Genomic DNA, 25,550 nt, shown 5'->3' on the forward strand with positions numbered 1-25,550 from the left:
TCGAAAGCCTGGTAACTCAAGGAATGACCATCACCTACACAGCGAGAGTGGCAAATGTCCGCTTCTGCAGTTTCTCCAAGCTGCTGGTTCTATGGAAAGGCAGCATCTACAAACTGCTCTACAAGGAATTTCTCGTCTTCTCCTTCATGTATGCAGTCCTCAGCGTTGCTTACAGGTCAGTAAACGTGTGCAAATAACTATGTAACCCTGCCATGTAACCTTTTTGCTGAAATTAATATTACTCATCAAACCCCCGCACCCCCACCATCAACATCCTGGAGGGTCACCATTGACCAGAAACTTAACTGGACCAACCACATAAATACTGTGGCTCTAAGAGCAGGTCAGAGGCTGGGTATTCTGTGGCGAGAGTCTCGCCTCCTGACTCCCCAAAGACTTTCCACCATCTACAAGGCACAAGTCAGGAGTGAGATGGAATACTCTCCACTTGCCTGGGTGAGTGCAGCTCCAACAACACTCGAGAAGCTCGACACCATCCAGGACAAAGTAGCCCGCCTGATCGGCACCCCATCCACCACCTTAAACATTCACTCCCTCCACCACCGGCGCACCGTGGCTGCAGTGTGTACCATCTACAAGATGCATTGCAGCAACTCGCCAAGGCTTCTTCGACAGCACCTCCCAAACCCGCGACCTCTTCCACCTAGAAGGACAAGGGCAGCAGGCGCATGGGAACACCACCACCTCCAAGTTCCCCTCCAAGTCACACACCATCCTGACTTGGAAGTATATCGGCCGTTCCTTCGTTGCTGGGTCAAAATCCTGGAACTCCCTCCCTAACAGCACTGTGGGAGCACCTTCACCACACGGGACTGCAGCGGTTCAAGAAGGCGGCTCACCACCATCTTCTTAAGGGGCAATTAGGGGATGGGCAATAAATGCTGGCCTTGCCAGCGATGCCCACATCCCAGGAACGAATTAAAAAGAAATTACTTACAGCATCCTATCAATACATGATTCATGATCCTGGTTGTTGCGAGCGTCAGGTTTGATTCTCAGGTGAGTTGACCGATCCTCGCTCGGGGGCACTGCAAATGGCCTGGCGACCCAGAGCTTAGGGAGGGGAAACCAGAGCCAGGTTCCTGCCCCTCTGATGCTAGCTAGTGACGCCCGAAGTGTGAGGGCCAGAGGATTGAGTTTGGTTGTGATGCTCCCCATGTTCAAGTAGCTTGCTGATTGCGGGAATTCTGGCCAACTTTGCACCCCCAGCCCGGAGCACTGTGGCCAATTGTAGCACCCAGCACCCCACCTCTTATTGATATCCGGTTGGGAACTCAGCACAGACTGATGGTCAACCTGGGACCCACTTGGTCCGTGCGGCGAGACACTCAGTTCCTTGCTGTCTTTAGGATGAGACATTGAACCAGCTCCCTGTTCAGGTGGATGTGAAAGGTCCCACGGAGCTATTCGAAGAGGAACAGGTCGAGACCGGGACCTTGGAGGTCCGGTGCAGTCTGGGCGCCCGTGATGACGGGAGCGTCTAGACAACAGCTCGTAAGCACTGGATATTCTGCTCACAAAGCCGAGGCAACTGTTTCTATTTATTGCACCTCTTTATTCTGACTTCTCTTGTTTGATTTTGATGGGTCTGGAGGTTTAGAAAGGTCTGTTCCGAGCACTTGCCCTAATTGGTGGAAAGACCTGTTAGTGCGCGTAGCTTGCGATGCACGCAGATTAACGAGAATCTTCACTTGTATTCCGTGGGGCTATGTTCTGCGATCGGGCACAGTGATGAGTGCTGCTTTCACAGAGAGAAATGACAGGCCGGTGAGTTTCCTGACCCGCGCGCTCTCGGAGCTGCCCCTTCTCCCTGGATGGCGTCCAACTGTCCCCCAAATCCAAGACCAGGTTTGGGTGCTCCTGCCTCCTCCCGGTGACCACTTTTGTGGAAAGCAGTCCTAGAGGCGCTGGCTTTGGATGCAGAGACATCCAAATGGTCACTGGGGGGGGGGGGGTCATCGATAGAAACTTCTCAGCGCGAGGTTAGGAGAAACTCCTGTGTAGAAGTTTGTTGCCAAAGGGAATGGTCGAGGCAGAGACGGGTGACGTAAGAAAACTACTAGACACTTGGTCTCAGCGTTAAACAAAGCTTTAATCAACTGTTTTACAACATGGAGGTCTAGTTGTGTCCTTCACTAGTTCCTATTAAGAATGTCCTGCGCAAGCTGGGCCCGTGCCCGAGTATTTATACTCTCCCTGGACAGCGCCACCCGCAGGCCGCTCAGTATTATTTCATAAGTCTTTCTTTCATGAATGACTGATTCACGTCAGGCGGTTGCATCTTTAAAGGAACAAGTGGATAAACATTGGAAGCCGAGGAAGGTGCAGGGTGGTGAAGAGAGAGAGCGGGGCAGTGGGGTTAGTCGCAACGAGCACGATGGGCTGAATGGCCTCCTTCTGTGCTGGAAACGTTTACGGTTGTTGGCTGTTAATGGAGAAAATGATCCGTCAATAGCTCATTTGATTTAAGATTTTTTTTTTTTGATCATTTCATTTTTATTTCTGCTAAAGGTTCGTGCTCATGGAAGAGCAGAAGAGATACTTTGAGAAACTGGCCCTGTACTGCAACCACTATGCTAACCTGATCCCTATGGCTTTTGTGCTTGGTAGGTTACTTTTTATTCTTGCTCTTCCGTTCACTTTTGTTCCGCCCGCCACCACCACCCTCCTCTTCCTAAAACTCCTGATCACACAAGGTCCTCTCATCTCACCACATGGTCTGAATCCTCTGGCGTTGCGGCCCTGTAATTGGGAGGCAAGTGGATTGGAGATGACTTTTTTTCCTCCCCTGGGTAGAGATGTGTTTTCCACCTTCCCCCCCAAAACCCCTGCCTGGCTAAGTCCAACGTCTCACCATTTGGAGTTTAAGAAACAAGCGTCTGCAATCTTCCACCCCACTCTTCGTACACCCAACATGTTAAGCAGCATCGACTTAATTCTGCTCTGGCTAGCTTCACAGGTCCGCTGATGTGCTACTGCGGAAGGTGGGACAGCACCGCGGTGAGCTAGTGGTAACTATGGTAACTAGAGTGACCATAGGACCTGCAGTACCCAGTGACCTCTCCTGTAACCTTTTTCGAGGCTCCTGCTTTGAGATTGGCTGTGGCGGCCACACTATAGAAACATAGAAACATAGACGATAGGAGCAGGAGTCGGCCATTCGGCCCCTCGAGCCTGCTCCGCCATTCAATGAGATCATGGCTGATCATCCAAATTCAGTACCCTGCCCCTGCTTTCTCCCCTTGATCCCTTTAACCTTAAGAAATATATCCAACTCCTTCTTGAATATATTTAATGAATTGGCCTCTACTGCCTTCTGTGGTAGAGAATTCCACAGGTTCACCACTCTCTGGGTGAAGAAATTCCTCCTCATTTCTGTCCTAAATGGCCTACCCCTTATCCTTAGACTGTGACCCCTGGTTCTGGACTCCCCAACCATCGGGAACATCCTTCCTGCATCTAGCTTGTCCAGTCCTGTCAGAATTTTATAAGTTTCAATGAGATCCCCTCTCATTCTTCTAAACTCTAGTTTTTGACATTAGGCGCGATATTCCCCTGCATCCCCCACCCCGCCCCACCCCAGAGATTGGATGTTTCCACTGAGGAATCAGCCTGGGTTTTTCCTGATTGCGCGTTGACTTCCCCCAATGAGAGGATGAGCCGCCTAGAGCAGAGAGGCGCCTGGTTTGACCTCTGACCTGCGCTGAGGAAGCGGGCCTCACCCGAGGCAGTGCAAGGGACACTATGCCATTATCCTCAGTGCCCGTGGGCAAGTGGACAAAGTTGGCCGGTGACTCCCTTTGGGTGAGAGGGAATCCCCCCCTGTGACGCCCCCAGCCTGCCAACACGCTCCGTGAGTAAAGGACCATCAGGGTGAGCTACCAGAGGGTTTGGCTCCCCTCCTCCGCAACGATCCGTAAGTCAAGAAGGGCAGGGTGGGCATTGAGAGGGCCACGAAGCGCCCTGTGTAGAGCAGGGCACAGATCATTGGATACCAACAAACAGCGCCAACCACACCATCAGCTGTCACTGAGGACAAGACCAGTCCACTACATTATGGTGGCAGCAATAAGATACAAGAACATAAGACGTGGGAGCAGGAGTCGGCCATTCGGCCCCTCGAGCCTGCTCCGCCATTCAATAAGATCATGGCTGATCTGATCTTGGCCTCAAATCCACTTCCCTGCCCGCTCCCCATAACCCTTGACCCCTTACCATTCAAAAATCTGTCTATCTCCGCCTGAATATATTCAATGACCCGCCTCCACAGCTCTCCGGGGAAGAGAATTCCAAAGATTCACGACCCTCTGAGAGAAGAAATTCCTCCTCATCTCCGATTTAAATGGGTGCCCCCCTTATTCTCAAGTTATGCCACGGGAGATGAATTTTTCTCTAAGGCTACTCAGATAGTTTTTGGTAAAACAAGAAGGTGAGCTGGTACAAGATAGCTGTGGTGTGAGATGGGAAACGTCTATTTCTGAGACCTGGGTCAAGCACGCGGTGGATTAGATGCAGCGTTAAGATCCCTCTTTTTTTCCCCATTCCGTTTCCACTCTTCCACTCCCCCACATCCCAGACATTTGGAAGTGCCCACGACTGGCCCAGCGATGCTTTATTTTGCCACAAAATCCGTCCTGTGGTCCAGGGCAGCTGAATTGCTCCCGCAGCGTCCCGGCCATCATTGACCCCTCCTCAAGCAACACCGGCAGAAACAGATGGAGCTGATCATCCATCTCATTGTTGTTTGTGGGACCGTGAGTACAAAATGGCTGCTGCGTTAGCCCATATAACAAGGGCTGTCCTTCAAAGTCATTTATTACAGGTGAAGTGTTGTTGAGGCGCGTCACTATATAAGTGAACATAAGAACCGAAGAATTAGGAGCAGGAGTAGACCATTCGGCCCCTTGAACCTGCTCCGCCATTCAATAAGATCATGGCTGATCATCGACCTCAACTCCACTCTCCCGCCCAATCCCCATTTCCCTTGATTCCCCTAGAGTCCAAAAATCTATCGATCTCAGCCTTGAATATACTCAACGACTGAGCCTCCACAGCCCTCTGGGGCAGAGAATTCCAAAGATTCACCACCCTCTGAGTGAAGAGATTTCTCCTCCGCTCAGTCCTAAATGGCCGACTCCTTATTCTGAGACTATGACCCCTGGTTCTAGACTCCCCAGCCAGGGGAAACATCCTCCCTGCATCTACCTTGTCAAGCCCTGTAAGAATTGTGTATGTTTCAATGAGATCACCTCTCATTCTTCTAAACTCTAGAGAATATAGGCCTAGTCTACTCAATCTCTCCTCATAGGACAATCCCCCCATCCCAGGAACCAGTCTGGTGAACCTTCGTTGCACTCCCTCTATGGCAGGTATATCCTTCCTTAGGTAAGGAGACCAGAACTGTACCCAATACTCCAGGTGTGGTCTCACCAGGGCCCTTTTTAACTGCAGTAAGATAGGTGCAAGTTTTCCTTCCACTAAGAATATGTAGGAGCTGTCCAGATTCACATTACTTAAAATCCTGACAACTGAAGGAGAGAAGACTTTTGAGTCCCATCAACTTGGGCTGGATTCGATCCCAAGCTGGCTGGGCAAAACCCCAGGCCCACGGGACTACCTGGTCCTTGATATCCAGGGCAAGTCAGTTTGGCGCAGTTTGCCAGATCCCGTGAATTTTCTACACTTGCCACCTGAGTATCACATGTAAAAGTCGGATGGCCAGGTGGTGTGGAACAGAACACTCGACCCTAGTCTTCCGTCGCTTACCAGCCTTTATTTACAGAGACACACCTTACAGATCGTGCATCCCCAAGATATGCTTTTATTTTTCTTCCCTTCCCAAGCCTGCTGCCATATATCTGAACACAAGAGATTCATCGATTAATTCCTGAATACAATGAACAACACACGCCCTGGAGTCAGTGAAAATTGCTGGGGGGGGGGGGGGTTTGACCAATGTTCCCTTTAATTTGTTTTCTGGGTGCGCGGCCCCTTTAAGGGACTGCGCGGCCCATTCAAAATTCCGCATGACGTAAGAAAACTACGAGGCACTTGGTCTAAGCGTCAAACAAAGTTTTAATCAACTGTTTTACAACATGGAGGTCTAGTTGTGTCCTTCACTAGTTCCTGTTAGGAATGCCCTGCGCAAGCTGGGCCCGTGCCCGAGTATTTATACTCTCCCTGGACAGTGCCACCCGCAGGCCGCTCAGTATTATTTCATAAGTCTTTCTTTCGTGAACGACTGATTCATGTCACCACGCGTGAGCGTTTCTTCCCCGTTTAAAAGCCGGTGAGTCGGCTGCGCGGGAGCTGCGGAGCGCTGGCGCAGCTTAAAGGGAATATTGCTTGTCACCCACTGATGGTTGTGGTCCTTTCAATCCCATTCATTGCCTTCCAGCTTTGTAATTTACTCCCACCCATTGTAGCGAGTTGGAGACTTACGCCACCGACCATTCGGCCCGTCGTGCCTGTGCTAGCTCTATGAAAGAGCTTCGTCCCCGCGCTCCCCGGCTGTGTCAGTTCGCTGCTTGAAACGTATCGCTGCTTAAATTTGCCCCCCTTCCTCTCTCTTTTCCTCTTCTCAGGGTTCTATGTCACCCTTGTGGTGAACCGTTGGTGGAGCCAGTATACCAGCATTCCCCTCCCCGACCGACTCATGTGCGTCATCTCCGGCAACGTGCATGGCACGGATGAGCGGGGCCGCATGCTGCGCCGCACCATGATGAGGTACGCCAGCCTGTCCGCCCTCCTCATCCTGCGCTCTGTTAGCACAGCCGTCATCAAGCGCTTCCCGACGATGGATCACGTGGTGGAAGCAGGTGAGGCGATCGTCGCGGCATCCGAACCGCTTGAGATTTTGGAATTGTGCCTGTGGACTGGGAAGTTGCAAATGCCGCTCCCATTATTTAAAAAGGGAATTGGGGGGGGAGTTAGGAGAGAGAAAAACCAGCTAACTACAGACCTGTCAGTTTTAAGGTTTTACACCTCGAGTACCTAGATGCAGGAAGGATGTTCCCGATGGCGGGGGAGTCCAGAACCAGGGGTCACAGTCTAAGGATAAGGGGTAAGCCATTTAGGACAGAGATGAGGAGGAATTTCTTCGCCCAGAGAGTGGTGAACCTGTGGAATTCTCTACCACACAAGGCAGTTGAGGCCAATTCATTAAATATATTCAAGAAGGAGTTAGATATATTTCTTAAGGCTAAAGGGATCAAGGGATATGGGGAGAAGGCAGGGACAGGGTACTGAATTTGGATGATCAGCCATGATCTCATTGCATGGCGGAGCAGGCTCAAGGGGCCGAATGGCCTACTCCTGCTCCTATCTTCTATGTTTCTATGTACTGCATACAGTTTTGGTCTCCTTATTTAAGGAAGGATATACTTGCATTGGAGGCAGTTCAGAGACAATTCACTCGGTTAATTCCAGAGATGAGGGGGTTGACTTTATGAAGAAAGGTTGAGCAGGTTGGGCCTATACTCAATGGAGTTTAGAAGAATGAGAGGTGATCTCATTAAAACATATAAGATACTGAGGGGGCTCGACAAGGTAGATGCAGAGAGGATGTTTCCCCTCGTGGGGAAATCTAGAACTCGGGGGGCACAGTCTCAGAATAAAGGGTCGCCCTTTTAGAACTGAGATGAGGAGGAATTTCTTCTCTCAGAGGGTCATAAATCTGTGGAATTCTCTGCCCCAGAGAGCGGTGGAGGCTGGGTCATTAAATACATTTAAGGTGGAGATAGACAGATTTTTGCAAGATAAGGGAGTGAAGGGTTATGGGGAGCGGGCGGGGAAGTGGCTTTGAGCCCAAGATCAGCCATGATCTTATTGAATGGCGGAGCAGGCTCGAGGGGCCGAATGGCCTATTCCTGCTCCTATTTTCATGTTCTTAATGTAGCTGGGAAAAGAACCAGAGGCGGCATGAGGGAAAAAAAATGTCACGTAGAGAGTTGTTGTGATCTGGAACGCACACTGCCTGACAGGGCGGTGGATACAGATTCAATTGTAACTTTCAAAAAGGAATTGCTAAACATTTGAAGGGAAAACATTTGCAGGGTTATCAGGAAAGACACGGGAACGCCGCCACCTCCAAGTTCCCCTCCGAGTCACACACACCATCCTGACTTGGAAATATATCGGCCATTCCTTCATCGTCGCTGGGTCAAAATCCTGGAACTCCCTCACAGCACTGTGGGAGCACCTTCACCACAAGTGCAGATGTTGCGATCATGGCGGCTTTCGGACAGGCGCGAGCCAGGGACGATTTTAACTGCCCCGCCTGCCAGGTTTCTGCTGAGCGAGTAGTGTTAAAATCCGCCCCCACCCAACCCCCCATATTGTCCGGCCAGTAGCTGACTGAGTTGTGTTGTGCCTGATCCAGGAAACATTAGAAGCACAAAAAACTGTTCCATTCGTCAGTGGCATGCTTCATCAGAAGAGCACAGGAGTATTCGAAGTTTGACTTATCTAGGCAGTCTTGCTCTATCGAGAAGTATTCAAGATTAAGAAAGCGGCTGCATTTGTATAATGCTTGGGGCTCTCCATTGCAAAGCACTTAACATGGCACGCATTACTTTGAAGTGCAGTACTGTCGTTGCATAGTTGCCACCTACAATCAGTGTTTCCAAAGCTCCCCACCTCCCTTCCCTTTATCAAACTCCTAGCCACAAGGACAGGTTGGAGAAGCTGGATTTGTTTTCATTAGAGCAAAGGTGGTTGAGGGGTGATTTGATAGAGGTGTACAAGATTATGACGGGTTTGGATAGGCTAGACGGGGAAAGGCTGTTCCCATTAGTTGATGGTACAAGGACTAGGGGACACAGATTTAAGGTTTTGGGCAAGAGATACAGGGGGGATGTGAGGAAAAACTCTTTTACGCTGCGAGTGGTGAGGACCTGGAACTCGCTGCCGACGGAAGTGGTGGAAGTGGAGACACTCAATGTTTTCAAGGGGAGACTGGATAGGCACTTGAGGAAAATAAACTTGCAGGGCTACGGGGATAGAGCGGGGGAATGGGACTGACTGGATTGCTCTACAGAGAGCCGGCACGGACTCAATGGGCCAAATGGCCTCCTTCTGTGCCGTATGACTCTCTGGGCTAAAAATTGAGCAGCGCTAACTTTGCTGGGGCGCCGCAGTATTACAGGCCTTCCTCCCCTTCTTAAAGGGGAGGGGCCTTGCGCAGCGCGACCCGGGGCCCAGCTGGGCCCCCGGGGATCGGGAGTGCCGGCAAAAGAGCCCGGCACTCAAGAGAAGTGCCGGATTCATGGAGCGCAGCCGACACTCTGCGGGGGGGGGGGGGTGGGGGGCTGGGATTCAGGATGCCAGGGACGGGAGCGGAAGCAGGCGCTGGCAGGTGGACAGCAACAAAAATGGTCGCCCGGGCCGCAGGTAGGCCCCCCTAACCCCGTCGGACATAGTGTCCGGCGGTAAGCCAGGGGGCGTTCCCGAAGATCGCGGCCGGGGCGCTGCGCACGGTGATGACGTCATCGCCGGCAGTGCAGCGCCACGGGGCGCTACCGGTTAGCGCCACCGCTAACCTCCTGCGGAGTTTTGCGGGAGGCGTGGGCGGCGCCATGCCCGGGCACTAGTTGCTTTGTGCTCCATTAGGTAACGGGAGGTGCAAAGCAACCCATTTTTCCCCCTATGACTCTATGTATAACCCTACAGATTCATGGGGCGATTTCAGCTAGCCCCAAAATCATCTGTCTGTACCACCACGAGAAAGGGGCGGGGGGGCCGAGAAATGCTGATGTCTGCTCCAAAAGCAGATACTTGGCTGCTGTCTTGTCGCTGAAGTAAACACGGCAGCCATTTTGCATGCAGCAAGATGCCATAGACGGACGTATGACCAGTTAATCGTTTTTTGCAGTGTCGGTGTGGTCAGGGCAACAGGAGAACTCCCTGCTCATTAACAAGTTGCACCATGGGATCGCTCGATGTCCGTTAAAACCACCAGAACAGACAGACGAGGCCTTGGGTTCAGGCCATCCAAAGGCGAGAGTAAGAAAGGATATACTTGCCATAGAGGGAGTGCAGCGAAGGTTCACCAGACTGATTCCTGGGATGTCAGGACTGTCGTATGAGGAGAGGTTGGGTCGACTAGGCCTGTATTCACTAGAGTTTAGCAGAATGAGAGGGGATCTCATTGAAACGTATAAAATTCTGACAGGACGGGACAGACTAGATGCAGGGAGGATGTTTCCCCTGGCTGGGGCGTCTAGAACAAGGGGTCACAGTCTCAGGATACGGGGTAGGACATTTAGGACTGAGACTAGGAGAAATTTCTTCACTAAGAGGGTGGTGAACCTGTGGAATTCTCTACCACAGAAGGCTGTGGAGGCCAAGTCACTGAATATATTTAAGAAGGAGATGGATAGATTCCTAGACACAAAAGGCATCAAGGGGTATGGGGAGAGAGGGGGAATATGGTATTGAGATGGAGGATCAGCCAAGATCATATTGAATGGCGGAGCAGGCTCGAGGGGCCGAATGGCCAACTCCTGCTCCTATTTTTCTATGTTTCTGTTGTCTTTGCAGGGTTTATGACCAGAGACGAACGAAAGAAGTATGAAAGTCTTCATTCTCCCTATAACAAGTACTGGATTCCGTGTGTGTGGTTCACAAACCTGGCCGCAAAGGGACGGAAGGAAGGACGGATAAGAGACGACAACGCACTCAAGCTGTTAATGGAGGTATTGGGCTGCGAATGCTGCTGAACCTAGGCCGAGCTGGGGAGAGGGGAGACCAGATGGTTTCTGAACAATTTCTTCTCAGTCCCATCTTCCTTTCAGCAGTGTGGGCATCTAGATTGGTCAATGGAGATGGGCCGAATGGCCTCCTTCTGTGCTGTATCATTCTCTGTCTGTAGGCTTCCCTCTGGTTTTCGGTCGCGAACTAGCCCAAGGGAGTTTGCTCTTAGTGGAGCACGGAGACAGATAAATTATCATTTTAAATAAGGGGCAGAGAGTGTCACGTGGCACAGCTAATACCAGGTGCCTCTTGACGTAATAAAACTCACTACGCACTTGGTTTGAGTATAAAGCAAGGCTTTAATCAACTTGTTTCAGAACATGGAGGTCTAGTTGTACTTCACTAGTTCCTTGTCTTACAAAATGTCCCTGGAAAGCTGGGCCCACGCCCGAGTATTTATACTCCTTGGACGGCGCCACCAGCTGGCCGTCCAGAGTTATTTCACGAGTAGTTTCTTGATGAATGATGAGATTTATAACACCTCTTGCTTTGGGTCACTTGTCCTATATCTTTAAACCTGTAAGTACCTACATTGGGGAGGGTGCAGAGGAGATTCACCAGGATGTTACCTGGGCTGGAGCGCTTCAGCTATGAGGAGAGACTGGACAGGCTGGGGTTGTTTTCCTTAGAGCAGAGAAGGCGGAGGGGGGACCTGATTGAGGTGTACAAAATTATGAGGGGCATAGATGGGGTAGATAGAAAGGAACTTTTCCCCCTAGTAGAGGGGTCAATAACCAGGGGGCATAGTTTCAAGGTAAGGGGCAGGGGGTTTAGAGGGGATTTGAGGAAAAACCTTTTCACCCAGAGGATGGTTGGAATCGGGAACTCACTGCCTGAAAGGGTGGTAGAGGCAGGAACCCTCACAACATTCAAGAAGCATTATGAGCACTTGAAACGCCATAGCATACAAGGCTACGGACCAAGTGCTGGAAAATGGGATTAGAATAGACAGGGCTTGATGGCCGGCATGGACACGATGGGCCGAAGGGCCTCTTTCTGTGCTGTATAACTCTACCCCCTGTCGACTAGTTAAGGTTACAATTTACATTGTTTTCAACACAACATTGACTCCAGACTATAAGGACAAATGCGACACAGGCTCTACATCACTGAGACCTTGTTCCTGAATGCACGATTTATATGCCATGTATCCTTAATGATGTCCTGGTGCCTTACAGGGTAAAAGGTTTATGTCCAACTCCTTCAGGGTTCCAGTTGTTAAGACGTTGGGTACTGAGTCATTTCCAGTCTGTGCTGAGCTCGTGGCAGTCATCTTCTTAGGCAGTCCCTGGGAACCGAGGATGACTTGCTTCCGCACTAAAAATGAGTTTGCAGGTGACTGAGGAGTCCAATGCGGGACCTACAGTCTCTGTCACAGGTGGGGCAGACGGTGGTTGAAGGGGCGGGTGGGTGGGGTGCATGGGTTGACGTGCACGGCGTTCCGGTCTGTCACTGTTGGGGTTGTCCATGAGGGGCCTGACGTTCCTGGTCCCGAACGTCATTTGAAAGGGTGGAAGATGCCTGTGCATGAATTCTTTTAACGTGGGGTGGCCGCTGCACACCAGCTACCACACGGGCTTGACAGAGCAAGGTCTCGGTCCAATGGCAAGGGGATCCAAGATGATTGGAGACCAGGCTCTGCTACAACGGCCTAGCACACACACACACACAAACTGCTAGTGGCAGTAGACCACTACAGTTAGACTCAAGTGTGCTCTAGGTCATGGAAGGAAAAATCAGCTCCTGCTGGCTGCCCAGTGACCCTTACTGGAAGGCCCACCTGTGCGGGTGATGGGACGGAGACAGGATTGAGCTCGACTGTGCTGCCCCTGTGGTCGAATAGCCACATGTGCAAGGCACCCAGCAACTCGTTCAGGGAAGGAGGGAAAACGGTGGTGTCTGGAGAGAGAGGGAGAAGTTGTGTTTGTTTTTTAAAAAAAATTGAAACCACTGAACCAGCAGTGTGGTGGCATCACAGAAGTACCAATTATTTCCCCCAAAGTGAACCTTTCACTTTCTATAAAAAGTTCGGAGATCATGATGGGTTTTACATTGCGCCACTCTTGGGTCAACTGAGCTGACATAAGTGGAGTTGAGGTCAAAGATCAGCCATGATCTTACTGAATGGGAGAGCAGGCTCGAGGGGCCGAATGGCCTGCTCCTGCTCCTAATTCTCATGTTCTTAGATGAGTGTAAGAAGTCACACAACACCAGGTTATAGTCCAACAGCTTTATTTGAAATCACAAGCTTTCGGAGCGCTGCTCCTTCTTCAGGTGAAGTGGAGAAATGCATAAAGACACAGCTTATATAGTCAGAGAATCATGTCAGATGTTTACAGGTAACCTTTCCAACTGCCATTTATCACACCTCGGCAGAGAGATAATCAGAGCAGTCAAAGGTGTGAATGGTGTCCAAACAGGTCAGTCAGGGAAACATTACATCAAAGAACAATGAGGTGGGGTCACAAGGGGTCAAATACCTGTAAACATCTGACATGATTCTCTGACTATATATGCTGTGTCTATATGCATCTCTCCACTTCACCTGAAGAAGGAGCAGCGCTCCGAAAGCTTGTGATTTCAAATAAAGCTGTTGGACTATAACCTGGTGTTGTGTGACTTCTTACATTTGTCCACCCCAGTCCAACTCCGGCATCTCCACATCTTAGATGAGTGTTAGAGGCTGTGGCGCTGGCAACAGTAAAATGGATGAGGCTTTATTTGGAGTAGGGACACTTTTGCTTCCCCACCCCAAGGCAAATTTAAAATAAAATAGTTCTATATTCAGCCAAATTAGTCTATCGTATCAATATTGGGTATAAACATTGAGGCATTCCCTTAAGCATCAGTTAAGCAACATCCAGGTAGAACCTGATTGGAGAAATCAGGTGGGATTTGCAAGTTATCACTGATCTACTAAACACATCTAGTTTTTCTTCCTTTATCATTGGTTTGTTAGTAAGCTGAACGATATTGGGCCGTATATTCCGATGCCTACGGGTGGGTACGCACTGTGTACATACCCGTAGGGACATCGGAAATGTCGGTTTCAGCTGCCTTAGGCCCTGAGCTCTGGAATTCCCTCCCTAAACCTCTCCGCCTCGCTCTCTCTCGGTCACCTGTCCTAAAATCTCCTTCTGTGGTTCGGTGTCAATTTGTTTGCCTTGTGACGCTCCTGTGAAGCTCCTGAACGGGACGTCTTACTGCGTTAGAGGCACTATATAAATGCAAATGGTTGTTGTTGAATGCAAAGCGGGCTGCCGACCCGCCAGTGCCCAAGATGAATTTATACCCCAAGGATTTTGTCATTAAAAGGAACAGGCCGGATTAGCTTGCAGCTGAACGTCAACTGTACTCACGAGCAATGCCACAGGAGATCCCTAGAATGGCGTTCCTTGGGAGCGCAGTGTGTTACTGCTGCTGTACTTGCATGTTCTGTACTTCCTTTGTTGTCTCCTCCCTCCCCTTCACACTCTTTAATACTTAGAGAATCACCTGAAATGTTGTTGGTGGCTTCGTTTAACGTTGTACTTTCGGTGCCCCGTTTAATGTATTTTTCTCCATTCAGGAGCTGAATACGTTCCGAGCGAAGTGCAGCCTCCTCTTTCACTACGACTGGATCAGTATCCCGCTGGTGTACACACAGGTAAAGGCATTTCTTTGGATTGTGTTAGAAGTCTTGACCATTGAAGAGCTAATGGTCTGAGCTCCTCTTCCTAAGCTCCTCACCACAGCATGGCTCGGCAAGCTTACCCAACGAGTATCTGAACCTCCTAAACTAGGAAGGTCCCAGATCTGACCTCCTTTGACCTCTGCTGGGTTCGTTGATCTTAGCCGGGGTAGCAGCAAAGATGCTCCAATTGGCCTGAGTAGGTTATGGTTAAGGAGCGGAAAATGAACCGGGGGGTCTTGCTCCTGAACTGTGGCTCAGTGGGCAGCACACTCGTGCTCTGAGTCAGAAAGTTGTGGGTTCAAATCCCACTCCAGAGACTTGAGCACAAAAATCTAGGCTGACACACCAGTGGAGATGCCACACTGTCAGAGGTGCCGTCTTTTGGATGAGACGTTAAACCGAGGCCCTGTCTACTCCTCTCAGGTGGATGTAAAAGATCCCATGACATTATTTTGAAGAAGAGCAGGGGAGTTCTCCCTGATGTCCTGGCCAATATTTATCACTAAAACAGATTATCTGGTCATTATCACATTGCTGTTTGTGGGAGCTTGCTGTGCGCAAATTGGCTGCCCGCGTTTCCCACATTACAACAGTGACTACGCTTCAAGAAGTACTTCATTGGCTGTAAAGCCCTTTGGGAGGTCCGATGGTTGTGAAAGGCGCTATAGAAATGCAAGGCTTTTTTTGTTTCTGATCGCCATCTCATGGCTCATATTGGAAGTGCACGTGTGTGGACGACAGGTTCTGGTCTGGGTACGATGCTCCCTTTGGTTGAATAGCTTCTTGACACTCCCCTTTTTGTTCACACAAATAATAGCTACTTGGGCACGATACTGGAGGGTGGTCGGCACCTAGTGAGGGCTTGGCACCTGCAGGGCGTGAGGGGAAACAATGGCAAAGGAAAGCTCTTCTACCTTGCCTACACCTGCAATGTGAACACAAGCCAGAACCACTAGCCAATAATGTCTTTCTTCCCCGTACCCCTCCCGGACGAACAACATCTCTCTCATCAGTAAGCGAGCAACATTCATTCATTTATACATTCTTTCACTCTTTCCTGCTTTTTCTCTCTTTCTCCCTACTATATTTCTTTCTCTCGTCTCTCTCTTTTTCTCTCTCTCCTTCTCTTTTCCTCTCTCGCTTTCTCGCTCTTTCTCTTTTTCGCTCTCTCTTTCTGAGGAAGGATGTTCTTGCCATGGAGGGGGTGCTGCGAAGATTCACCAGACTGATACCTGGGATGGCAGGAATGACGTATGAGGAGAGATTGGGTCGATTGGGCTTGTACTCGCTGGAGTTTAGAAGAATGAGAGGGGATCTCATTGAAACTTATAACATTCTAACAGGACTAGACAGACTAGATGCAGAAAGGATGTTCCCGATGGCGGGGGAGTCCAGAATCAGGGGTCACAGTCTAAGGGTAAGGGGTAAGCCATTTAGGACTGAGATGAGGAGGAATTTCTTCACCCAGAGAGTGATGAACCTGTGGAATTCTCTACCACAGAAGACAGTTGAGGCCAATTCATTAAATATATTCAAGAAGGAGTTAGATATATTTCTTAAGGCTAAAGGGATCAAGGGATATGGGGAGAAAGCAGGGACAGGGTACTGAATTTGGATGATCAGCCATGATCTCATTGAATGGCGGAGCAGGCTCGAGGGGCCGAATGGCCTACTCCTGCTCCTATCTTCTATGTTTCTCTCTTGCTCTCTCTTTTTCTCTCTCTTTCCCTCTTTCTCTTTTTCACTCTCTCTCTAATTCGTGACAATTTAAGATCAGTGTTTAAAATCCAACCTCGTCTTCAAACCTTCCCACAGCTGGATCTCAGCGCTCATTTTCTCATGTCTCTGGTGTAATCAACTCCAAACTGGCGATGCCTTGCAGCAGCCTCTTCCCAAATGCATGGTGCCAGTGATGTAATGAGCCCTTCGAACCCACCCTTCAACCTTGGGGATGAAATCCAGACCGTATACGGGATGAAGCTCTCTGCTACTGTGGTGGGAAGGAGAAGTCTCATTGTGTTATGCAGCGAGTGCTGGTAACTCCCATTTGGAACCGGTTTGAAGCAGTAATTGTGCGGGAGGGGGACTAAAGGTACTCCAGGGGAAGCCGGCCATTATTAGCCTGTTGGCTCCACCTCCCTCACACTGTGGCTCCCTGATTGACAGTCGCACTTTCCCAAATACTAGCCCGACAATCCTTCCCCCAGTACGTTTAAAATCTAACCGTTTTTCAGGCTCCTCCAGTTGCAGGGGAGTCAAGGGTTATGGGGAGCGGGCAGGGAAGTGGAGTTGAGGCCAAGATCAGATCAGCCATGGTCTTATTGAATGGCGGAGCAGGCTCAAGGGGCCGAATGGCCGACTCCTGCTCCTACATCTTATGTTAATTTAGTGAAGGCATCAAGTCACAGATTCCAGAATCAATTCCTGTTCTCTGCTAAGTTAGCTCATCTCATTTACAGGTGGGAGGCGGCGGGGCTGCTACAGCTGACTTTGGCGCCTATGCGTTAGGTCGGGGAACATTAACAACAACCTGTATTTATATAGCACCTTTAATGCCAGGGGTGACGTAATAAAACTCACTACGTACTTGGTTTGAGCATAGAGCAAGGCTTTAATCAACTTGTTTCAGAACATGGAGGTCTAGTTGTACTTCACTAGTTCCTTGTCTTACAAAATGTCCCTGCGCAAGCTGGGCCCACGCCCGAGTATTTATACTCCTTGGACGGCGCCACCAGCTGGCCGTCCAGCATTATTTCACAAGTAATTTCTTTATGATGATGAGATTTATAACAGGGAGCGTTAACAAAATTCGACGCCGAGCCACGTAAGGCGATATTAGGACAGGTGCCCAAAAGCTTGGTCAAAGAGTTCAGGTTTTTTAAGGAGCGTCTTAAAGGAAGAGAGAGGCGGAGAGGTTTAGGGAGGGAATACCAGAGCTTAGGGCCGAGGCAGCTAGGGTTGCTGCTCCTGATCATTATCAAGTGCATGTGTGCGGGTGGGGAAGGCTCAGTTGTGATGTCCTCTGGTTGCATGGTCCGTCAACACCCCGGTATCAATGTTCGCCCATGAAGAATGGCTATTGAGGATCAAGAGGGCATTGGTAGCTTGTGGAATTGCATCCCAGCGAGGTGTCAACATCATTAGGAGCAAAGGGGACAACATTACAATGGTGCCTGATGTAATAAAACTCACTACACACTTGGTTTGAGCATAGAGCAAGGCTTTAATCAACTTGTTTCAGAACATGGAGGTCTAGTTGTACTTCACTAGTTCCTTGTCTTACAAAATGTCCCTGGACAAGCTGGGGCCCACGCCCGAGTATTTATACTCCTTGGACGGCGCCACCAGCTGGCCGTCCAGCGTTATTTCACGAGTAGTTTCTTGATGACTGATGAGATTTATAACAGTGCTCTGTTGTCGTATGTTGCTCCGTGAAATAGTGAGACGTGGTTTTGCATTTACGTCCATTCCCCTCCCAGGTGCTTAGTTGCACTGCCATGAATGCTGAGAACAGGCCATGTGTTAAGGAGGGAGAGGTGGCCCACATGGTACTGCTAACAAGTTGGTTTTGGAGCAGCACTGGGGATCTAGTCACCTGCCCCTCAGATGTTCCCCGGGCGACTTGCAACTCAAGGACAGGAAGATGATGTAGCAACCTCTTAAAAGATGGGAGTCTTTCTTTGCGAGTGCGCTGCCAGCTAATTACACGTCCTCTCTCTCTCAATAGGTTGTCACTATAGCAGTGTACAGTTTCTTCCTGACCTGCCTGATTGGGCGACAGTTTCTTGACCCCGCCCAAGGCTACGCAGGGCATGACATTGACTTGTACATCCCGGTGTTCACCCTGCTGCAGTTCTTCTTCTACGCCGGTTGGCTGAAGGTAGGTCCAGCACTGTTAAGAACCTGCAGTATCTGTGCCCGAGTGTACCTTTACTGAACCAGATGCCATCCGTCCCAAATCTCTTGGTCCTGTAGCTTCGTGCGCCCTCGCTGTCCCATTTACTGGCACTGCTAGAAGGAAGATCGATAAACTTGTTTGCGTCCCCTTGACTTGTTTGGGGTGGAACCCCCTCCTTGGATAACAACAGAAGACGCTGAAAAAACTCAGCAGGCCAGGCAACATCCGTGGAGAGAGAAACAGTCAACGTTTCGGGTCGAAACCCTTCTTCAGAACTGAGAAAAAAAGGCAGGAAATGAAACAGATTAAAAGGCAGTTTGGGGGCTGGGAAATGGGGGAGGGGATGAAAGAAGAGACATTAAGAGATATTCAAGGTGGGACGAGATGGTAATAGGACAGGTAAAGAGACAAACAATGGCTCTAGATGAAGTGTGAAATGCGCTGGCAGAGTGAGAGACAGCTGCCATGTGGGAGAGAGAAAAAGGCACAAACCAAAGGTGTGGATAAAAAATATATAAAAATATAATTGGGGCCGAGGTTATGATCTGAAATTGTTGAACTCGATATTGAGTCCGAAAGGCTGTAAAGTGCCTAATCGGAAGAGGAGATGCTGTTCCTCGAGCTTACGCTGCGCTTCCGTGGAACAATGCAAGAGGCCGAGGACGGTGAGGTCTGAGTGGGAATGGAGCGGTGAATTGAAATGACAGGCGACCGGAAGCTCGGGGTCCCCCTTACGGACTGAACGGAGGTGTTCCGCACAGCGGCCACCCAATCTCCTCTCCTTGGAGTCAGGCGGCTGTGGGTTCAAGCACCACGCCAATGTATTTATCTTGCTAGTCCCATTACTAGGATCTTTCTGGTCGCTTATGTAGTGGTAACCATCGGGATATGGTTCAGTGGTCACAGCAGCGATGATGGACCATTTGGAAGTATCTCCGCTCAGCGGATCCCGCGTAATATTCACTGTCTAATCTCACTTAGCTCAAAGAATCTTGCTGTAAATGTCACTCTGTACAAAGATGATTTGTTTTGTTTGGTCGTGACTAACTTGTGCTGTGCAACCGTCTATTGCACTCGAGTTGGTGGTGAATTTGCTTCAAATCCTGTTTGTAAAAAGTGTTGCGATACCTGTGAAGGCCCGCCTTTCACTTGTGAACAAGGTACAAGAAAAAGCTATTTTCTAAAAGGGTTCTTCTCTCCTCTCTAGCGTCTTATCAGTGCTACTATGGCCGTTGCTCCTCTGAACTTTCTTTGTTTCTCCTAAGCTCCAAAGGCGCCAGCCTATCATTTCGCCCTTGAGATGGGTAGTGCCCATCTTCTCCGCTGCAACAACTTTTTAGTGGACATAGGGGCTTCCTGCTCCATCGCCCTCTCACTCATCACACTGGTCCCTACTCTGAATACATTTACTCCTCCCCCCTTCTCCACCCCCCATATCTCAAAACTGCGGAACTCCGTCTTTCTTTCCTGCTACAGCCTGCGGGCACAGAAACTTGGTGACACCTAACTGCTAATCCCTGATCTATCTGGTCTTCTCTCCCGCTCGTTTCCACTTTGATGTCCCGCATTTATCAACCTTGCTCTTTCGTCTGGACCAAGAAGCAAATGCATGAAAGTGCTCTGTAATTGTACTGGAACACGCTTTCCAAACGTGTTCATTTCGCTTCCCGGATTGATTCAGTGAATGCAGCACGATGTAAGCCAAGAATCGACTGTCTGATTGAAGGTAGTATGTCTAATTACAGGTAGCAGAACAACTAATAAATCCCTTTGGAGAAGACGATGATGACTTTGAAACCAATCGGTTGATCGATCGAAACTTTCAGGTAATGCCCGCTGCACACAAAGGACCTTGGGTGGCACAGTGCCAGTCTCGCTGGTATCTCAGCCGCCTTCACTTCCAAAGTGTCTCTACAAGATACTAGTGCACAAGCACTCAAGTTTTACTCTGTCTGTCCGTTTGATTTTACGAAGGAAAAAAACAGTGGACAAATGCATTGCCTAGTCTAGTACCGAGCCACACAGACTGATGAAGGTTCCTACATTTGATCCCTGATCTATGCTGAGCTCTGCTAAGATGGGGGGGGGGGGGAGGCAGGGATGTTAGAATTGGCCTCTCGTGCACCTGGGCTAGGAATGTTTAAGAAGAGGCAGGGTTCCAAGTCCGGATCGTCATCCAGCCGGAAAGTGTGCACGTGTTCAGAATGAGGAAGGACAGGATTGGGCCTCCGCCTCTGATACTCTTGGTCAACTAGTCTGCCGACACCCCTGTCTTGACTTGAGCATGAAGAATGGCCACCTGTGTAAGGTACTGAAGGGTTGCTGGCACCTGTGGATCCATACACCAGCACGAGTTCACAGTCAGGAGAGGAGGCAAGGAAACTGGGGGGATAAAAACCAAAATATTTTTTGACTGTCTCCTCTTGCACCCCACCCCCCCCACTCCCCAAAGTCTCTCCTAACCATTCCTTGGCTGAGTTACTCTTGTTGAGTTGGCTATCCCTTTTTTGCAGGGTTGCATTGACTGTAGTTGTGACTGTTGCATTCAGGTGTCAATGATGGCGGTCGATGACATGTATCAGGATTTGCCTCTCATGGAAAAGGATCGATACTGGAATGAATCCAATCCTCGTCCCCCATACACTGCGGCCACCGTGTTTGTGCTGCAGAAGCCGTCCTTCCAGGGCTCCACGTTCGACATGACGTGAGTTGTTGCAACTTTACAAGTATTGCGTGACCGGGGTCGGGTGGTGGGCGGACGGCCAATCGCACTTTTCAAAACTTTGTGCCTTTTAATCAAGCCATTGTCCATTTAATGCAGATGAAAGTGAAAATTAGTCAACTCTTTTTTTGGAAAGACTTGCATTTCTATAGCGCCTTTCACAACCTCAGGACGTCCCAAAGCGCTTTATAGCCAATAAAGTGCATTCGCTGTTGTAATGTAGGAAATGCGGCATCCAATTTGCATTGCCTTCTATTTTATTGAATAATGTCCTTCAGTCTCAGAATAAGGGGTCGGCCATTTTGGACCGAGATGAGGAGAAATTTCTTCACTCAGAGGGTGGTGAATCTTTGGAATTCTCTACCCCAGAGGGCTGTGGAGGCTCAGTCGTTGAGTATATTCAAGACAGAAATCGATAGAGTTTTGAATATTAAGGGAATCAAGGGATATGGGGATAGTGCAGGAAAGTGGAGTTGAGGTAGAAGATCAGCCATGATCTTATTGAATGGCGGAGCAGGCTCGAGGGGCCGAATGGCCGACTCCTGCTCCTATTTCTTATGTTCGTGTCTTCTGAAAGATTATCTGAAGTTAAACTGTCTTTAAAATGGGCCCACATGGTGGCTCGCCCCCTGATCAGGTTCAGCTTTAATATCTGAGGTCTGAGCTGAAACCTAATGTCCTTTAGCTGACCGAGGAACAAAATGTCACACGAATACAATAGGGACGTGCTTCCCAAAACGGGCGAAGATGCACAGCTCGGGCAGAGTAAGGGGAGCTTTGACTCTGCATTTGGCCCGTGCCGCCTCTGCTTTGATGTTGCATTGCAAAAAGGTGGGAAAGTGGCCTCTGTGACTGGGCTGGCAAGGGTCGATCATCAAGCGAAGGGGTTCCACATCTAATGGGCGGATTGGGCTTGGCCACGGCAGCGAATCCATCACCCCTGCCACTAGCACTAAGCTGTGCCGGTCGGTCTAGATCTAGGCACGAGGCCTTATCCTATTGTGCAATGTCAAGCCGCCCTTTAGTGCTTATGGCCTGGTGAAATCATCACTTATTGGGACATTTACAAAGAGCAGGGGTGAATGAGGGTGACTTGGCGCTCTGTGTTTTGGTTCAATTTCCTTATGATAAAACTCGTCGCCCCGACAAACTATAACTCCCCAACCAATCCACTGTCTGGCGAGAGATTTAACATTGGTTGTCTGTTGACCTCAAAACCACAAGCCACTAGGAGGCTTCCTTCGAGTTGATTTTCCAAAAGTGGGTACCCATTTTATCTGGTGCTAACTGTAAGTGTGCTATCGAGCGCCAAAACCAAGGGCTTATTTAATGTAAAATAAAAAACAGAAAATGCTGGAAACACTCAGCAGGTCAGGCAGCATCTGTGAAGAGAGAGAGAAACAGAGTTAACATTTCAGGTCGACGACCCTTCGTCAGAACTGGAAAAAGCTGGAGATGGAACAGGTTTTTAAGCAAGTGTCGGGGGCAGGGAAAGGGGGGAGGGGACAAAAGGGGAAGGTCTGTGATAGGATGGAAGGCAGGAGAGATTAAGAGAGAAAAGGGAGGATGGTGCAAGGCAAAAGGCTTATTTGCCTGCTCAGTTTTGGATGTTGGACTGTTCAGAGTAGGGAGTGCTGCGGCTAACATTCCCCGGGACACCCCCACAAAAAAAACCTGTTGTTGGGATCTTGCTGTGTGCCAATCGGCGGCGACATTTGCCTACAGGAGGCGCTGCACTTCAAGAGCAACTCACCGTATGCGAAGTGCTTCGAGCTGTTATATAAAGGAGTCTTTCTGAACGGGCTCCCAATTTTAACGCTTAATGTTTTTTTCCCCTACCTCCCCCCCCCCCCAGGATTTCAAAAGATGACATGCATTTTCAGCCGATGGAAGAGATTGAGGAGAATATGGAAGAAGGCAATCAGCACCACGTGCCCCTGTTCAGCCGCCTCTTGCCCACTGCTCCGTCGCCGGCAAGCTTCCGCAGCAGCATTGCCCGCTCCGCCCGCCCCTTTCAGCTGCTGAAGCGGAGGAACAGCGTGTCGTCCGACGCGTCCATGTACAGCTGCCTGTGCCAGGACACCCAGTCCACTGTGTGCTCCTGCGGCACCTACAGCGACCACAAGCCCCTGACCGAGATCCACTTCCTCTCGGAGAATGCTGAGCGGCAGAGGACAGGGAGCGGGGCCGAGGAAACGGACAGCTTGAAGTTCAGCCAGCAGGTCAGCGAGGAGAAGGTGCCTGCGTCGGAAGCCCAAGGCTCTGGAAGAGGAGTTAGCGAGCGCAAAGATGGCCCCACTAAAGATGGCGACGTCACCTTGGAAGTTGATCCTCATAGTTCTCCTCCAATCTCATCCCTCAATATTTCTAGGGAAGGCATTCCACGCGGAGGGGATTTGATATTTTCATATGATCCACCTGTTAAGCAGGTTGAATCTTACGAGGACCATGGCTGCAGCTTCCAAAGTCCTTCAGTGACTCAACCTGTACCAAAGGCCCCTGCTCACAGCCAACCAACTACGGAAACCATTCCAGTAACTTTCCTGGTAAAAACTCCAGCTTCAGCTCTTCCGCCCCCCAACAGCAACAACGCCCCACTGTCAGTGGAGGCCAACTTTGTGGAGACCTGCTCCTCCTACCGGGGGCCCTACAGTCTTCAGCAGCTAGTGGCGGTCGGAGCGAAGATTGAGCCCCCGTTACTCCCCCTCTCTCCTGCCGAGGAGGAGCCCGGGGAAAAGTCCGAGTGGCCCCGAACGTCCAAGCGGTCCCTGCGTGGGGACGACGCGGCGGAGGAGGAGGAGAGCGCGCCCTTGCACATCTCGGAGCCACCGCACGTCAATGGCACGGAGCCTATCCATTCAAAAACCCCCTCTCAGCTGTGAAGGAGAAAGGGAACGGCCAGATTTAGACTGAACTTTAAAAAAAAACGGTCAACAAAAAGCTTATTCAGCTGCCTGTTGCGTCCGTAACTGCTGACGTGTTCAGCACCCTGCGGGAGAAGGCCGTCTCCTCTTTGCACAGTACGGACTCGAGTGCAGAACGTGTCATGGTGTCTGGGGTGTTTTTTTTGTAAAGCTTAAAATTCTTGCGGCGTGGGCAAAGCCACTTCCGAGGTTTTTTTTTTTAGAAAGTCCACGTGCACTAGTGCGGGGTGTGGGAGGACTCATAAAAATCAACATTTCATTGTGCAGTACACACGTCTGCTGCATATATGACAAATAAAATTGAATTGAATTGAATTGAATTGGGGGGGGGGGGGGCGTGGAAAGACATTTGCTTCCATGTAAATGTACACGGTTAGATTAAGGTCGCATCTGCCAGATCCCAAGGAAGAACTGAAAGGTCTTTCTCGCCAGAGTTGCCGGAGAGCTGCACAGTTACTGCCCTTTTCCATAAAGCTTTTCAGGGCCGAGCACCCACCCAAACCACTTGGTGCTGACCTGCCTCCTCTGTGTTGAACCCGGCTCTGTATTTTGTGCATCTGCCACTGTTTCCAATATCTATCTTGGATTAGACTTGGGTTCATTCAGGTGCTGCACTGATGGAGGGTGGTGGGCCTTGGGCATCAGCAATCACCGATGACCAAAAACACACGTGACCGATGAACGTGTACAAGAGTGAGATAGAAAGAAGAGTTAAAAGCAGTGATTCTAGCTTGGGTTTTGATCAAAGACGTTCATTGTCTGAAACCTTTTGAAATGACTGTATTTCCCCCATGTGTGTGTTTCTATGCATTTTTTTTAATAAATAAGAGTATTTAATCCATAGTTCTCTTGCACGAAGCTGCTGAACAATAGCTGCAGTGGGCACTGAACTCTGGAAGTTGTAGTCCCGTTTATGAAGGATCCACACAGGAGCCATTACAACTCAGTGTAGAAGCCCAATCAGGCCAATAATTGCACCCACAAAAAAGGCGACAATTTGCATAGAGTTTGGGAATGCGGCCCACCAACCGCGAAACGTTCCAACACGACCAAGAGGTCTGCCGAAGGAACGTGGTTTGGAATGGGCGAGGCTGCATTATTTTTTGGAAAAAGAAAAAAAGGGACTCTGGAGCATTCTGGCCACCGCTTGGCTAATCTGTTGGCGTGAAATTCTTCCTCCTCCATCACTCACACCTCACTCCGTTGCATGGCTTGGGAACGGTGGACACAAACCATGGGCGGCCGCGCCTCCCCCGGGTGGCACAGTGCATTAACCCGATAACACACTGCTGCAAGATCACGTACATCTTGCTGGATAAACATGGAGGGATAAAGGATTATGCCGATACGGTTAGATGAAGGAGGGGTGGGAGGAGGCTCGTGTGGAGCGTAAACATCAGCACGGACCAGCTGGGCCGAATGGCCTGTTTCTGCGCTATAGACTCTAAGTAATCATGTTTTGATCTTTTGAGAATGCAAGTGCATCTTGAATATCATGGGGCAGTAGATATGGAATTCAATTTTCTTTTCTTTTCCATTACATAGAAACATACAAAACTA

General features: G+C 49.8%; 1 protein-coding gene across 1 annotated transcript; it reads left to right on the forward strand.

Annotated features, from left to right (window-relative positions):
- Positions 1–23: 23 nt before the first annotated feature.
- best2 (bestrophin 2) lies at positions 24–23,948 on the forward strand. The gene is made up of 9 exons (XM_085971426.1): positions 24–175; positions 2,533–2,627; positions 6,606–6,839; positions 10,561–10,715; positions 14,342–14,419; positions 18,174–18,326; positions 20,090–20,170; positions 20,894–21,048; positions 22,922–23,948. Exons 1-9 carry the CDS (start codon positions 24–26, stop codon positions 23,946–23,948), a joined length of 2,130 nt encoding a protein of 709 aa, XP_085827552.1.
- The last annotated feature ends 1,602 nt before the right edge of the window (positions 23,949–25,550 follow it).

The sequence above is a fragment of the Somniosus microcephalus genome, chromosome 31 (assembly GCF_052327205.1).
Source record: "Somniosus microcephalus isolate GS21.2 chromosome 31, FLI_Smic_1.0, whole genome shotgun sequence".
NCBI lineage: Eukaryota > Metazoa > Chordata > Chondrichthyes > Squaliformes > Somniosidae > Somniosus > Somniosus microcephalus.

Bases quoted from the DNA above. Each gene is read 5' to 3' on its own strand.
- best2 (XM_085971426.1), top strand. From the start codon at position 24: ATGACCATCACCTACACAGCGAGAGTGGCAAATGTCCGCTTCTGCAGT. The intron at 10,716-14,341 runs GTATTGGGCTGC...TTCTCCATTCAG, and splicing joins CACTCAAGCTGTTAATGGAG to GAGCTGAATACGTTCCGAGC. The intron at 21,049-22,921 runs GTGAGTTGTTGC...CCCCCCCCCCAG, and splicing joins GGCTCCACGTTCGACATGAC to GATTTCAAAAGATGACATGC.